Source organism: Rhinopithecus roxellana, chromosome 11, assembly GCF_007565055.1.
Source record: "Rhinopithecus roxellana isolate Shanxi Qingling chromosome 11, ASM756505v1, whole genome shotgun sequence".
Classification (NCBI taxonomy): domain Eukaryota; kingdom Metazoa; phylum Chordata; class Mammalia; order Primates; family Cercopithecidae; genus Rhinopithecus; species Rhinopithecus roxellana.
This window is the reverse complement of record NC_044559.1, coordinates 60,111,293-60,129,448: the sequence shown is the minus strand read 5'-3', so window position 1 is coordinate 60,129,448 and position 18,156 is coordinate 60,111,293. Positions and strand designations below refer to the sequence as shown.

Genomic DNA, 18,156 nt, shown 5'->3' with positions numbered 1-18,156 from the left:
TTCAGTTAGAATGCAGTTTGTTTCCATATTAAGTTAGGTTACAGTTCATTACATATGAAGGTAGCTTTAGGACAAATTTAAATTAACACAGATTAACAATGTATACGTGTTTAGTGTAACTACGTAGAAGACACTTATACTAAACAAAAGTACTCATTATTTAACTGAAATTCAAATTAAATTGCTTGCCCTGTATTTTTATTTGCAAAATCTAGCAACCCTACTCTGTTACGTGAATGAATAAACGGATGTTATTCTATTCTGTATTATAGTAAGAAATAGTTTTCACTATTTTCTGTAGGTTTCAGACTAAAGATTAAGCCCCAGTAGAAAATTTCACCAATGTCATCTGAAATCCTTGCTTGCACTTCGAAAGCATGTTTTTTATGACAACAGAGGGTCTTACTCACTGTGAAGAGATGACTGTTAATCCTTGAGAAACTTTCAAAATTAATAGAAGCAACGTGACACTCATGATGGTTTATAAACAGTAAACAAGAGTGAACAAGAATCTATTGGGATTAGACATGATATAATAATAATGAAATAATAATAATAATACTGTCTAATGTTTATTGAAGGCTTCGATATATCAGACGGTGATCCAGGTTATTTTCATATATTTACTTTCTTATACTTCACAAAATTAGCCCTATCAAATATCATTATTTTCCTCATTTTTTCAAAAAAAGAAAACTGATGGGCAGAGAACTTAGGTATCTGACCCTAGGGCACACAGCTGATTAGTGGCACATTTGGTTTTTTAAGCAATATAGAGTAACTCTTCAGCCTGCTTTTCTAACCACTATGTTCTACTCACTCATTGTAAAGCTATCCTGTGAGTTAATATAGTGGTTAATGCACCCTATGTGATTAAATTCTGAAAGAATCGTTATGAAGAGAAAATCTGTTTCCCAATTACTAGTGGAAATATGAGAAAGAGAATCTCAAAGTAAGATTAAATATAGGCATTTTTATATGCATGCATGGATATCTATGTGAAATATCTGTGTGTGTGTGTGTGTGTGTGTGTGTGTGTGTGTGTGTGTGTGTACAATTGGAAGCTTAATCTTTTAAGAGATCCAAAATGCCACTCTAAGAGTTATGAAGGGTGTTAAGAGGTCCCTGCTGAAAAAATACCTTCCTTTGTTTGTCATCCAGTTCCTATGATTGCTGCCAAATAAACTGGGGCAAAAGACAATGCTGTAAGTGACACTGGAGGATACTGTGTTAAACGTATTTTACTTGATCTACCTGCTAAACTTGTATATCTTCAATGTAATTAGACTAGGCCAGCATAAATTAGCTCCAGACCTGATAGCTGGGGATGGTTTTGGTGTGAGGGTTGAGGGATGACACAAGAATGAATAGCAGCTAATAACCACACAGTCAACACACAGCCCTTCAGAAAGAGTAAGACCTCAGCAGTCTCTCTACTCAGAAATTACTTGTAAGAGTTAATTTCTGTTATTTCATATATCTTTTATTTAAAAAAATAGAATATTTATTTTTATACATGTAATTTGAATATATAATATAAAATTTAAAAGCTACAATAATAATTATCCCTTCTTCCTCTTTTAATCACACATTCACTTCCTTGAATATAATTATTTTTTCTAATGCCTGCAGAAAAATACCATGCATTTGGTGTGTGTGTGCATACGTATTTTACACAAATGATAGAATACATACACATGGTTCTATACCATGGCCTTTTCACTTAAGATAGGAGATCATATATATATAGGAGTTTTTTTAGTTATTTTTAATGGTTTTAAAATATTCCCTTTTATTATTGTACAAAAAATGTATTTAATCAATACTACATTGATAGGTATTTAGGTTATTTCCAATCTTCCTATATACAACACTATAGTAACATGCTTTTCATGTCATCATTTCCCAAAAGCATAAGTACATATATAAAATTAAAAATTAAAAGAAAATACTTAAATAAATTATGCTGAATTGTCTCTACAAAGGTTATACTAGATTGTATCTTTACGGGCATTATTTTCCCATGCTTTTGCATTTCTCTTACTGTGTGTGAGATAGTGCATATTTTCTCTGTTTAAAGGAAATTTCTCTTTCCTTGTCTGTGAACTGACTGTTCAAGTCTTTTGCTTACTTTTTAATTGGGGTATTCTTCTTTATATTATTGTCACCATGTAGAAACTCTTTAAATGTCAAATAAATTAGCTTTTGGATATTTAGATATGTGAGCTATAAATACTTAAGGAAACTTTTAATGCATATATATCTATATAGAGAAATATTTAGGACCATTTCAATGTACTTATATGTGTTTATATTTTATATACATGCTTACACAGCATATCTCTATTATAGATGCTGAGCCAATAAGGCAAGTGTAATATATCACAATTTTTGGTAAAAATTGGTATGTTTAATAATTCAAATGCCATGCTTGCTTCTTTTTTCCTAAATTAATGCTATTTAAATTTTGACTGTGTACAGGTTTGGCTTTTATTACTTTTCATTTCAATTGGATATGAATTTCTTTTCTTTAAAGTTTGTTTCCTCTGTTTTTGAGTCACAGTTAATATTCAGTGTGGGTAAAATTCTACCATTATAGATGCACTAAATGATAAAGTCACTAAAAATTTTTGCTTAGCAAGCTAGCTCTTTATTCAATTAAGATGAAATGGGAAATATGTGATAAGCATTATCAAAAAACTTTTTTCCAATTTATACTATAACTTTGCATATTTCTCTTTCTTAAAATAACCTACTTAAAATCTCAATTTTAATTTTATTTACAATATATGGTTTTATACATATTTATTATATTTTCTTGACTTTTTTTGTGATCATGTTTGATTTCTATGTGAAAATAAATTTTAATCACCTATGTAAATTATTGTTATGAAAATCTACACATTCCATGATACACTACTTACATTTTCAGACGGATCACAATTATAAGCTTATAATTACTATTCTATCTAAAGATGTATTCTTGGATTCAAGATGAATCATCTCAAGAGCATTGAATACCATGATAATTAGAACTTTTAAAAAGTATCGACATGCATAAAATCCTAACAAACTACAGAGTAGAACAGTGCTGTGATTTTGATCAACATTTCACATGTGAAAAATGAAATGGAGAATGAGTCATTCTCTCAAAGTCACATACCAAGTTGGCAATACAATAATAAAAAGGAGTCAGTCTCCTGACATGTTGTCTAGAATTCTGATGAGAGAACACAGTCCAGTTTTGAGATATTTTAGGGAAAAATCCTTTGAAATATGTGACCATGCAACTTAACATTTATTTTAAATGTGTATCAGTTGAGGTTTACTAGCATGTCGATCCAATCATTCCAGTATGCCTTCTCTTACTCTACTTTCAAAATAGGAAAAAAGTGAATAAATATTTTTCAGCCCAGTGAATGAAGAGTACCAAGAAAAATAAAGGAAAAGACTAATGCATTATTTTATTCTCTAAAGTACTCATAACCCATGACACAACCTGTCTTGTCCTGTCTTGATCTGTTGTGTGCTACTATAAGTGAATACCACAGACCGGTTAATTTATAAAGAACAGAAATTTATTTTTTACAGTTGGAAGTTGAAAAGCCTAAGGTTGTGGCCCCATATATTTCGAGAGCCTTTTTGCTGTGTTATCCAATGGCAGAAGGCAGAAGGTGGAAAAGGCAGAGAACACAGGTGAGAGAGAGAGAGAGAGAGAGAGAGAGAGAGAGAGAGAGAGAGAAAGGAGAGACAGAGAGACAGAGATAGAGAGATGGGGGAAGAGAGAGACAGAGATAGACAGAGAGAGAGAGACAGAGGCAGAGAGACAGAGAGGGAGACAGAGACAGAGAGAGAGAGAAAGAGGGAGAGCCACAAAGACAGAGAGACAAAGAACACACTGAACTTGCTTTTATAACCAACTAACTCTGGCAATAACAAACTCACTCCCTCAATAAGGACATTAATTCATTCATGAGGGCAGAACTCTCATGACCAAATCACCTCTTAAAGATCCCACCACTCAATACTTCTGCACTGGGGATTAAGCTGCCAACACATGAACTTTGGGGGATACATTCAAACCATCAAATTCTGTACCTGCCTCTCCAAATTGACATCCTTCTCACATGCAAAATACATTCATTCCATCCCAGTAACCCACAGTTTTAAGTAGTTCAGCATCAACTTAAAAGTCCAAATCCCAAAGTGTCATCTAAATCAGATATGGATGAGACTCAAGCCATGATTCAACTTGAGACAAATTCACTCCAGCTGTGAACCTGTGAAATCAAAACAGGTTATCTACCTCCAAAATACAATGGTGGGACAAGCGTAAGATAGATATTTTCATTCCAAAAGGGAAAATAGGCAAGAAGAAAGGGATAACTGGTCCCACATAAGCCCAAAACCCAACGGGGCAAACAACATTAAATCCTCAGAATAATCTTCTCTGACTCCATGTTTCATTTTCTGTGCACACTGGGACAGGAGTTGGGCTCCCCAGGCCTCAGGCAGCCCCGCCCCTGTGTCTTTACTGGCTTTAGTCCACCTGGTCAGTCTGTGCCTGAAACTTTCCTAGGCTTATGTTGCACTCTGGCAGCTCTACAGTTATGATGTCACAGATGCAGCCCCACTCCTATGGCTCCATTAGGCATTGCCCTAGCAGTGGTTCTCTGTGGTGATTTTGCCTCTGTGACAAGTTTCTGCCTGGGCCCCAAGCTGTCCATGACATCTTGTGAAATCTTGGTGGAGGCTACCATGGCCTCACAGCTTGCAAACTGTGTGCACTTTCAGAGTTATTCATATGTGGACACTGCTAAGGCCCACTGCTTTTGCCCTCCAAAGTGGCAGCCCAAGCAGCCCAAGCTGCACCTGGGCCCACTTGAGACATAGTTACTCCCGGGGTGACCCAGGAGTGCTGCATTGGGATGAAGAAACAGAGGTGTCCTACACCGGAGGTGGCGTAGGACAGCAAATCTTGAGGCCTTTAGGGCATCTCTCTGGAAACCTTGCCTTCAAGGTCCTGCTCTGGGTCTGTGATTAGAGGGGCAGTCTTGAACATATCTGAAATGCCTAGCTGATCTTTATCCCATATTCTCGATGAACAAGATCTGTCTTCCTTCCCTCCATATTACTATTTTTAGCAAACAGTTGCTTGGCCACACCATTAGTATTCTCTCCAAAGCATGCTTTATTATTGTTTACATGGTCAGTCTGAGAGTTTTCCAAATCTTTCTATTCTGCTTCTGTTTTAATTATTAATTCCATCTTAAAATCATCTCTCTTCTCTCTAATTTTACTGTAAGCAGCTAAAAGAGACTATGTAGCATCTCAGATGCTTTGCTGCTTAGCTATCTCTTCTGCCAGATATTTTAGTTCATCACTCTTAAATTTCATCTTTAATAAAGCCCTAGGGCGTGGACATAATTCAGCCAGGTTCTTTGCCACTTTGTAATAAAGCTGGCCTGTACTCCAGTTTCCAATTCCTTGTTCCTCATTTCCATCTGAAACTTCATCAGAATTGCCTTTACTGACCATATTTCTACCAACATTTTAATCATGACCAATTAAGTAACCTCTAAGAAGTTTTAGTCTCTCCCTACAGCTCCTGTCTTCTGAGTCCTCACCATAATTTCCCTTAATACTCTGTTCACAGCAATCTAGATTTTTTTTTTCCTTGGCTGCTGCTTGAAATTCTTTCAGCCTTTATTCATTACTCCATTCCAAAGCTGCTTCCACGTTTTCAGATACTTGTTTTAGCAACAGCCCAACTCCTTGGCACCAATTTCCTATCTTAAGCTATTTTATGCAGCTATAACAGAATACCTGAAATTGGGGAATTTGTGAAGAACAGAGTTTAACTTGTTACACTTCAGGATACCGGGAAGTCCAAGGTTGAGGGACTCACATCTGGAGAGGGTCTTCCTGATGCATCATTCCATAGTGGAAGGCAAAACATGGAAGGGCAAGAAAGCGCATGCACATGTGCAAGAGAGTGCAAGAGGGAGCCGAATACACTTTTATTACAAACTCACACTTTCAATAGCATACTCACTCCTGAGATAATGACATTAATCCATTCATGAGGGCAAAGCCCTCCTGACCTAATTACCTCTTATTGGTCCCTCTTGTCAACCCTGCTGCATTGGTGATTAAGTTTCCAGCACATAAATTTTGGGGGATACATTCAAACAATAATGTACCTGTTGAATAATTATTCTATTTATATCTTCTACTCAAATTCAAGCTTATCTTTCACCTATTACCTTACAAAATTATATGTATCAATGTCTGAAAACCACCAGATTTATGTTAATTCAGATTATTTCATAAAATATGGCTCGGAGAAAAAGAATAGATGTAAGAGGAATCTACTAATAAAAGAGAACAATAAGCTCATCCTTCTTTCTGTAAATTCTCCCTGGGGTGACATTCTTTAAATTTGTAAGGCTTTGCCAAAGAATTTAATATTTGAAGCAAAGGTACAGAGTAAATACTGTTTGTACCCTAACAAGAAAGAAACTAGGATTCAGAATTCTTCAGAATGTCTTATGCTAGCTATAATGGAATATAAAGAATATTATCTATAATGATTAGATAGAAAGAACAAAAGCCACCAGTCATGTTTTAACATTTAGGGGAATGAATTCATTCAAATATGGAATATGGAAGATGTACAGGTTACTGTCGAATCTCAGTTCCACTAATAACACAAAGGAAACACAACAGAAAAAGACAGCAATATATATCGCACTACAATTATGTTTTCTCCCCCTTTCTCTTTCATTAATTCATATATTAGGTTGAACCATAGAAAATTGTCCATATTTGGCTGTTTTTAACCTACACAAACAACAATTTTATTTGGTTCAATCTAATAAATGTCTACATTCTTTGTCACTGAAGAATGCCATAGAAAGTGAAGTTTGAAGTTTGTATGTCAGATTAAAAAAATGCATTATGCTGTCAACCCAGCAGAAGTAATGAAAAAAAAATTGAAAATTGAATTCTTCCAACTTCATCATTCTATTTGGTTATTGTGTTCTTCCGTGGATATAGATCAAAGAGGATATGCAGTCTCTCGGGAAGTGAATTAATATAATGAATGGAAATATCCAATCACATGATCAGGAAGAATAAATCTTGGAGTTGCTTTTTGGCCGGCACTTATAATTTTTCTGCCTAGAGAATCAGTCTCTTTTAGGTCATGTCACGAGTCCGTATTATTGATAAGAAACCATAGACTACCTTGGGTAAACTCCAGAAAGAGGATCTGCTTTAAACTCAAGTCTATGTTTGTCATAAGTTGATATATATTCTTAATAATACATTGACTTTTATGCATTATTCATTACTCCTTTATCTTACATTGTAGGATTCTTAAGGACAGAGATCATATTTTCTGTTTAGAATAAGTTGTTCTTTAATATATGAATTCCTTAACGTATAAATGGCTGTAACAGTAACATTTACTTCAATATGTGAAAAGGCCATCAGTATAGGTACTCCAAAATTACTAATTCAGTTTTCTTAAAACTTCGTTCTATCATGGCTACAAACTGTTTCCTCTACTTGAGTTTAAGCTCTCTAACTAATTTTAGAGATTTTAGTTAACATGGTAAAGGAAAAGAAAGTTAGTGAATATTAAAAAAAATAAATAAATCCTTAGAACTACCTCCAGACACTGAGTGATGTGGCTCTGTTTTCTTGTCTGTCCTCTATGGTCTCTGCCTTCTTTTCTTTTACTCAATCTCTGAATTCCAAGCTTGTCTGTGTTACAATAAGCTCTTTCCTACTTCAGGGCTATTGTATATGTTGTATATGTTGTGACAGTTGATATGATAACTGAGATGGCTACTAAGTGGCTAATGGGTGAGGAGCATCTACAACATGGACACACTGGACAAAGGAAGGATTCAAGTCCAGGGTGTGAGGAAGCAGGACAGAGTAAGACTTAATTAAGCTACTTAGAATGGTGTGCAATTTAAATGGTGCTATTTAAGGATAGGGACACATTCTGAAAAATGCATCTTTAGGCAATTTCATTATGCCAGCATCACAGAGTCTACTCACACAAACCTAGGTTGTATAGCCTACTACATACCTAGGCTCCATGGTATAGCCTATTGCTCCTAGGCTGGAAACCTATACAGCATGTGACTGTACTGAATACTGCAGGCAGGTGTAACACAGTAGTATTTGTGCATCCAAATATATCTAAACATAGAAAAGGTAAAGCAAAAATATAGCATGAAAGATTAAAAATGATACACCCAAATAGGACACTTACCGTGAATGAAGCTTGCAAGACTAGAAGTTGCTGTGTGTGAGTCATGAGCGAGTGATGAGTGAATGTGAAGACCTAGGGCATTACTGTACACCACTGTAGACACTAGAAACACTGGACACTTAGTCTACACCAAATTTATAAGAATAGTTTTCTTTCTTCAATAATAAATTAACTTTAGCTCATTGTAATATTTTTACTTTATAAAATTTTTAGTTTCTTTTCTAGTAATTCCTAAAACACAAACAATTCATACAGCTGTATAGAAATAGTTTCTTCTTTACATATTCTATGAGGTTTTTTTCTATTTTTAATTTATTTTATTTTTTACTTTTTGAACTTTTTGTTAAAAACGAAGACACAAACATTCACCGTAGTGTAGCTCTACACAGGGTTGAGATCATCAATATCTTCCACCTGTCTTCCACCTCCACATGTTGTCCACTTGGAAGGTCTTCAGGGGCAATAACACACATGGAGTGGTCATCTTTTATAACAATACCTTCTTCTGGAATATCTCCTGAAAGACTAGCCTGAGGCTCTTTTATGTTACGCCTTTTTTTTTTTTTTTTCAGTAAGTAGGAGTACACTCTAAAATAATAAAAAGCATAATGTAGTAAATACTTAAACCAGTAACATAGTCATTTATTATCATTATCAAGTACTATGCAAGGTACATAATCATATGCGCTATACTTGTATATAATTGGCAGTAAGTTTGTTTAGGGCTATGATATTACTAGATGAAAGGAGTCTGTCAGCTCCATTAGAATCATATGGCACTATTGTTGTGTATGTGGTCTGTTTGTTGACCAAAATGTCATTATGTGGTGCATGACTATGCAGGCTTCCTGCAACACATTTCTCCTGACTCTTTATCTTGAGTACGCCAACTCCACCTTTGGGTCTTAATTTCTAATGTCCTTAAAAAAGTTGTCTGTCCTAATTGCTGAATGAGATCCTCCCTATTAGTTATCTGATTGCATGCTATTCGATGAGTGTTTCCATTAGAGTAGCCGCCACTTATCCAAAGGGAATACATTCCAAGACCTCCAGTGGATACCAGAAACAGATGATAGTATGGAACACAATTGCCCAAAATTGCCTGTTTGTGTTTTCCACCCACAAATGTAATACCTTTTCTGTCTTAACTAAGCACTTATCATGCACTGTGGCCATAACTTTTGCAGTTTGAGTGCAACAGCAAAACTAACGCAAATTTATTTTTCCTTCCTCACAATTTCACAGATAGAAGATATGTTTTGATCATAGATCTTAGCAACCTCACCATATGACCTTTTTTCTTTCTTATCAAGTCAATAACTTTCACCTTTCATGAAGGAAGCACTTTAAGGCTTTTCTTTGGCATATCAGAATTGCCAGCATCACTACTCTTGCATTTTGGGACAGTAATGTGACAGTTGATCTGATAACTGAGATGGCTACTAAGTGACTAATGGGTGGGGAGCATATACAGCATGGACACACTGGACAAAGGCAGGATTCAAGTCCAGGGTGTGAGGAAGCAGAAGAGAGTAAGGCTTAATTAAGCTACTTAGAATGGTGTGCAATTTAAAATGTATGATTTGTTTCTGGAATTTTCCATTTACTATTTTTGAACTGAAGTTGACTGCAGGTACCTGAAACCTAGGGTAACTGAGTGAAACTGTGGATAATGGTGAGGGGAGGTGGTGGTGGGGCACGGGAGGGCTACTGGGTATGTTTGTGTACTAATTTGATATCTGTCCCCACTAGACTGCAAGGTCAGGCATTCAAAATATATTCGTCTTCGGCAAATATTTGTTAAAATAATTGCTGATTTATTATTATTATATTCATGGGACATATGAGTACTTCATAATAAAGGTGGATTTTCTAGTTTAATAAATAAAAAGGGATAAGAAGAATAAAGGGTTTGTAAGGCTATTCACCAAGATGTTAATCTTAGTTATCTCCTGGTAGATGGTGTTATGGTACTTTTTATTTTCCCCTTTTTTTTGTAATTAATATGCAAAAATACTTCTTTTTCTTTCTTTCTTTGTAGAGGTAGGGTGTTGCTACATTGCTCAGGCTGGTCTCAAACTCTTGGGTTCAAGTGATCCTCCCACCTCAGCCTTTCAAGTAGTTGGGATTACAAGCATGTGCCACCAAACACAGCTCTGTAGAAATATGTCTTGTGTGTAAAAATTGTTCTTATCCTTTAAAAATACTACTGAAGGATAATGGAAGTTTTATGGATGAACTGAAATAGAAGGTTCTTAGAAGAGTCAGCTGGATGTGCACAGGCATGGACAGAATTTACAGGGGTCGTATTTTGAGGAAACAGTTGTCTGTCACACGTGCAGTGGAGGGTCGTCAGTATAGTGCCTGGAAAGGTGATAGATCAGTTAGTTGCAGGACCTCTAAATATACATGAAAACGTTGAAACTTTTCTTGTTTTCTTTAAAACTCTTGTGCAAAGACTTGACATGTCTAGATTTACATTTGAAAATGTATGGCAGAGTGAGATTAGGATTAGAAGAGGGAGAGAGTAGAAGCGAGGGAATGACTTAGGAGGCCAGATCAGTGGTGCAGGGCAGAGAGAGTGGTGGCCCCCAGTAGATCCATACCTGTGGGAATGTGAAGGGAGGACGAATATAAGAGATAAACACAGATAGAACCAATATGACCAAATATACACAAGAGAGATGGGGAAGAGTCAAAAAATGAGTCCAATTTTTTGAACCTAGGTGAGTGCAATAATGCTGGTGCCATTTACCATGATAGGGAACCCAAGGAAAACAGTGGTTTTGAGGTTAGGAGAAAATGAGTTAGTTTTGAATCGGAGGTCACAATGGGACTTCCGGATAAGAGTGTATAGCAGGAGAGAGGTAAAAGTTAGAAATGAAGACTTGCAAGTCATTCATGTAAAACTAATAGTTGATGTCATAGTGTTATGTGAGTTTTCTCAATGAGAGAAAGCAAGACTAGCAAAAAGAAAACCCAAAACAGAATTTTGGGAAAATACCTATTATCTGTGGGCTAGGGATGAAATGTCAACAAAACAAATTGAGAAGATGGTGTTAGAAAATAATTGGGAGATTAATTTCTTATATAGAAACTTAGGGAAGGGGACTACTAGAAACAAAGTATATAAAAAAAGGTCACATACTTCCCAGTGTTAGAGGGTCCTAAGGTGATGATGATCATGATAATGACCATGATCATGATTGTCACTAACATTTATTGGTTGATTACTCTGTGCAAGCATGATTAGAAGATATGTAATTATTTGCATGTATTAGCTGATTGTTCACTTAGGTTATGGGTTTTATTACAGTGTTGGAGGTATAAATCATGTTGGGATAGCTTCAGGACTTAGTGGAAAGTGGAATTAGTGATTGTCCTGATATGACTTTTTCTTAAAGCACACTTATCTGCCAAGGGATCCAATTTTCAAAAAGCACAGTCAGATTTGTCACCCACTCTACAATTCTTGTTCATAATTAATTCATTTCATTTTTTGTGCTTCTTTGATGCTTGTCATGTCCTATCAATGTTGATTGTCCTACCTCTTGTAGTAAGATTGCTTTTGATTTTGAGATGAAAAGAATTTGCTTTGTGCTGTGTTAACTAAACTTAACTGGGGACATTAAACTGATCCACATGCCAGAGAGTAAAGAGCTCTGACCCCTGGATTGCTGTAAGCTCACAAGCAATTGGAGTAGCGTCAGTTTCCATGAAGGCTGGCACTGAGAGTGTGCTGGGATTCTGTTGACAGCAGTCACATTGCTCCAGAGCTGAAAAGGGAGATCCTCTACTCTGACAGTTACTTTGTATCAACTATGTTCTGCTTTGGCCTCATACATTCTGCATTTGTTCCCCTGAGGTATCAATGAACCATAGAGTTCTCTCATAGCCATGAGACACAAGAGAATTGCTTTAGAATGAGAAGAGCCATTGTAAATTCCCCATATGGATTATTCAGATACTGACAGTGACGCCACTTTGGGATACAGCGATGATGAAGATTCCAGTGATGAAGTTCAAAGAATATCAGAGTCAGTGCACAGAAACCTATATTTGCAAATATTTTGGGATATTTTTCATGCTCTATTATTTCATTGAAAGGAATTTCTAACACATCTGAAAATGCTTAAAAAGAGGCCACTACTAAACTGCATAGCTTTGATTGTAATTACTAATTAATCAATAGCAATTTTGTAAAAATAGTTGTTAATCTACCAAACAGTAGCTACTTTTGCAGTCGTGCTTTTTAAAGTATTTATTAACTGTCACACTGAAATCAACTAATATAGAGCCACAGAACTAGATAAACATGAGATTTTATTTTTAAAGATAATTTGCATGTTGGATGTGGACTGTTATGTGAATAGATATACATTTATTTATTATAAAAAAGCAAGTCAAGTGTGCTGAATGTTCAGAGGTAATGTGCATTTGGTAAAAGTTTTTAATTAAATAAATTGAGCATTATAATCCTACTTATAAAATTCTCTTGTGTTCAATATTTTACTGAAATGTCATGTATTCTTCTATTAGAAATTATTAAATACCCTGATCTGTAAAAAAGTACAAGTGAAAGTAAAAGTTCAGTTTTTAAACAATAACATTTTTCTCCTCTCTTTCCTTTTCCTACTTCTAAACCACTATGACATGAAATGCCTGCTAACTTGGTAGATGTTCTGTGTGAAACCAGTATCATATCATCTATGGATAAAAATACGTTTAATAACAACACGGAGTTATTAAGACCTTTGTATTATATGAATATGTAATATTACATCTCTAAATTCAAATGGTATTTGCTTTACCATGGTCCTTGGACCCATAAAAGATATAAACATACATAGTAAATCAGTGTTGTCAGCTTCTATCATTGACATTCTCTCTTTAAAAGTTAGAAATTTCTACTATGTCTCCTAAAAGGAGAGATTAATACATGTCATATACTAATGTCAAGGATTAATATATATGTTAATACTAGGTCACATAGTATTTTGTCTCTATCTCTAGCAGGCTTTGAGTGCACAAGAACAGAATTTATAGACACTCTCTTAGAGAGGTAAAAGCACCTTAATAACAGAAATAAAATGACACTGTCATGGCAACATGAGTTTGCCACTGAATGAGCTTGGCATTGAATAATTCTCTATTGTCAGGCAACATTATCACAAAGTAATATAGCAGGCTAGGACATAGTTATGGATGGGAATTCTAATAATTTTAAAATCAAAATGACCCTTTCACATTCATTTTACAATTGGAAACCCATAACTCTATTAGTGCTGGTTCTATTAACAAGTAAATATAATTTTCATAATGATGGACAGAGAAAAGTGAATACTTACTGCTCAAAGGTTATTCTACATTTTAATGAATGTAGCATTTAAATCTGATAGCAGAGTACATAAGCAGCTTACTGTTGTGGAAAGAACATGACTTTAGGGACAGCCAGATCTGTGTTCAAATTCCAGAACTGTAACTCACTAGCTATATCTGACTTTGGGTGCATTCCCTAACCTCTATTCTCAGGTATAAATCTGATATAAAATCACCACCCTTTGTTATGTGCAACAAATGATATTTGTATGAACTGTTTAATGTTGTTCCCGGCCTGTACTATGTGCTCAATAAATGGCAAATATTATAATGTACAGTTTAATATGTTGGGTTTTTTTTTTTCCCCAATGTGATGCTTCTTTTCAGTTTTAATATATGTCACATTACTAGGTACTACACCTGGCTCTAGGCCATACTTACTTTTCTTTTTAAAATAAAATTTTCTCTTTCTGTTAACTATGTCACTCTTCTGATCTTTGATATTTTCCCCAATCTACATTTAAAAATACCAATGTATCTTCTTTTTCTTGCATGGAAATTGCATTCAACTTTAAAAGTATATCCAATTTAGGCCAGATAATATGATGAAATTCTGAAATATTGTAAATTTGTGATAAATACATTCTTAAAAATTTATATGCACAGAATATATCTTCAAAATGAAGCACTATTTTGTATTTATTACATTTTTAAAGAATGTGGGCACTTTCTTAATAGTCAAATGGAAATATATTTCAGGGAAAGCTAAATTTAGTATTATATTTCCTATGCTGTGATGGTGGTTTGTTTATTATTGTTGTTCATTTGTTTGTTTTTGGCTGGCAGCAATTGGTAGTAACTTGTGCTGCCATGAACAACTAAGAAATAAGTCATGCACATAATTTATGAAGAACCCAATGAGCACTACAGAAGTTTTCAGCCTGTTATGTTCATTTCACCAAAAATTCCCACTAACAAAGTGATAATGAAGTGAAAATACATTATTTACGTCTGTGGAGCAGAAAGAAAATCTCCTCTGTGTTTCTGGATAGGAGTGTTTTTTGAAACACCAGGTAGAACCTCCACAGAGACAGGCATGAAGATGTTGAGGATGAAAAGATTAGAAATAATAAACAGCTGAACACAGTTCAGCTGGGCCAGGCACTATGTTAAACTTACCTTTGATTATCTCATTTAACACCACACAGTGAGTGGCTACTCTTATTCCCATTTTACAGATGAGGAAATTGAGGCTTTCACGTAGCTTGTGAATGGAGGTGGATTTAACACCAGAATAGTGCAACTCCAAAGCCTGAGCTCTGCCTTCCTACCCCAGAGCTCAGAAGTATGATGGATGTCTGTTCCATAACTGCTTTAAACACTAAGCATCTTGTATGTGTGAGGCATTTGGGATGAAATGGGGAGCAAAGCCAGTCATGGTCCCTGCCCTTATAGGCTTTAGTGGAAGGAAGACAGTTATTAAACAAATGACTACATAAATACACTTATTAATATAAATTACAAATGGTGATACATGCTTGGATGGAGAGGTATGTAGCTCTATGAGAACAGATGCATAGGAAACCCAACCTGGCCAATTCAAGATGGCATCCCTGAGGAAGGGGTACGTAGACTGGGATTGAAGAGATAAAAAGGGGTGAACTAAGCAAAAATTAGAGAGGAACTTCCCAGGCCTAGGGAAAGTATGTCAAGAACTCATGGCAGGAAGGCAATGATGTCTATTAAAAGGAGGCCAGTGGCTAGGTGCAGTGGCTCACGCCTGTAATCTCAGCACTTTGGGAGGCCGAGGCGGGTAGATCCCCTGAGGTCAGGAGTTCAAGACCAGCCTGGCAGCATGGTAAAACCCCATCTCTGCTAAAAATACAAAACTTAGCTGGGCGTGGTGGTGGACACCTGTAATCCTAGCTACTTTGAACCTGGAAAATGGAGGTTGCAGTTAACCGAGTGTCACTGCACTCCAGCCTGGCCAAAAAGAGCAAAACTCCATCTCAAAAAGAGAAAAAAAAAAGAAAAAAAAAAAGGGGGGAGGTCAGTTTGGCCAAAAGGCAGGGAATGTGAGGGAGACACTGGGAGGATTGTACTGGGAGGTAATGAGACAATAACAAAAACTTTAAAGTTAGGATCACGTAGTATGATGGTGGGTGGCTTAAAATACGTACAATAATTGATAACTTTTTTAAAAAACAGGGCAACCAGTGAGAAACAAATGAAAAGAAATGTTACTCATAAGAAAAACATAATATGAAACACATAAGAATACATTTTTTAAATATCAGGACCCAAATGAAAGAAATTATGAAATTGTATTTAAAGATATGAAATTATATCTGAACAAGTAGAAAATCATGCCATGTTCTTATAGGGAAAAATTAATATCATCAGAAACTCCTTGCTTTGATACCAATGAATAAATATTAATATAATACAACTTTACTAAAATCCCAGGGTAGGTGTTTCAGAAGTGGAAGATTATTTTAAAGTCTGTATGAAATAATGGATTCTTAAGAATATCATCAAGGAATTTCTCAAAAATAATAAATGCTTAAGAATATCATCAAGCTATTTCTGAAAAAAAAAAAAAAAAAAGGATTTTACTAAGGGAGAACCTGCTTTGCCAAATAAGAAATACAAATAGTTAATTTAAAGCAAGAGTAATCTAAACAGCATGGTATAGCAACAGTGAAAGACAAAGAGATCAGTGAAAAATAGAGTTTGGAAATATATTTCAGAATGTAGTGTGTTTCAAAAGTATAAAAATTCACTGTGAACATCTTTATTCTCAAAACTTTAAGAGTCTGTTATTAGAGATGTGATGTTTTTGGGTTTTTAGACTGTATTACTAAGGCTATATTATTTCATATGTACCTATCTCTTTAATATATTTCAAACATATTAATCATTATATTAACTTAGAAATTTTATTATTTTTGGAAAAAGTAAATTTTCAAGCATCACTTATTTTGTAATTTTTAAATTATTTTTTAAAATTCTCATGGGTACATAGTAGGTGTACATTTTTATGTGTACTTAAGTGTACATAGTAGGGGGTACAGGAGATGTTTTGATACAAGCATACAATGTAAAATAAGCCCACTGTGAAGAATGGGGTATTCACCCCCTCAAGCAGTTATCCTTTGAGTTACAAATAATTCAATTATATTCGTTATTTAAAAATATACAATTGTGTTATTATTGACTATCGTCATCGTATTGTACTATCAAATAGTAGGTCTTATTCATTCTTTCTGGTTTTTTGTACCCATTAACCATGTTACCATGGCAGATTAATTTTTAACTAGCTGAAAATTAATTGTGATTATTAATATAATCAAATCCACCTTTAACTATTGAATCAAACATAAGATTGCAGGATAGATTTTCAAGGTTTAAGAAGTTGATGGATACAAATGCAGTAACAAATTAAATGCTTCTAAAGAACAATATATACATGTTTCTATCAATGTGACTTAAGATTTGTCAAATACTTTAAGAGTTTAAAGAGCCATAACCTCTGATATAGATGAATGGCTATGTGCTATAAGTTGCCGAAACATTAGCCACATAAAAACAGGGTCTTTAAAGTCCGGAAATGATTTAAACAGATCAATTGTTCTCAAGGATATAATGATAAATTCATATACAAATGGATAAAATACTCAATTTCTGGAAGTATAGCTTCAAATTCTTTAAAAACTCTTCTGTATTTATGTTTGCTACTATCTTGATTGTTAACCAACTATTTTATTAATTTCCCCAAAGGGAATGATATCAAATTTGTTCTACTTGTGTGAGTGAAATTTCAAATTTGAAACTTGTAACTATTGGATTGTAACTGTAGGATTTGATAATTAATGACAAGTGTAAGATGATTCCTCAGAAAAAAAATTTTGAAACATGAACAAAGCTTAAGCCTGGAGGTGGATAAATCAGAAGCGTTTATATAATGTAAATTGTTTCCTGAATTAATCACAATGGACACTGTGCTTTGATATTAAACATTATTTTATTTGAATGTCTCTATTTTTTTATATAGGGAAGATGTGAGAACAGCAAATGTAATTGCTGCAGAAGCTGTAACCTGCCTTGTGATTGACAGAGAGTAAGTACATTGTTTTATTATGTGAATTACACACTCATATCAGCAACACACACGAGTTCTTGGAATTAGACACCATTTTATGGAGCTATTAATACTTGCTTTATATCTTTTCATTTTTAAATGAGTTCTATATTTGATTCTCATTCCCTATTATTCTTAAAAGTGGCTGGCTCTGCCATTCTATCTTTGTGATCTTTAACAAGGTACTTAACCACTGTGAGCTTCAGCTCAGCTCATTTGTATACCGGGGTAATGAAATATCATGGGGGTATTTTAAGGATTAATGAGAACATATGAGTAAAGCATTTGTCCAAGTGTCTTTTACTCAGGAGGTACTCAACCGATGCTAGTTAGTTTTGTAAATTTTTAGAATTATTCTTCCATTTTTGTTAAGAAATGGATTGTCTTTGAGTAGTTTTAGTTATCC

At 34.8% G+C, this 18,156-nt stretch overlaps 1 protein-coding gene across 2 annotated transcripts in view; it reads left to right on the top strand.

The window, feature by feature from the left end:
• PRKG1 (protein kinase cGMP-dependent 1) overlaps nt 1-18,156 on the top strand; it is a 1,347,543-nt gene that overhangs the window by 1,172,283 nt on the left and 157,104 nt on the right. For both annotated transcript variants that reach the window (XM_030940495.1, XM_030940494.1), the window contains exon 8: nt 17,664-17,729. In XM_030940495.1, the coding sequence (XP_030796355.1) occupies nt 17,664-17,729 (66 nt within the window). The remainder of the gene's footprint in view (nt 1-17,663; nt 17,730-18,156) is intronic.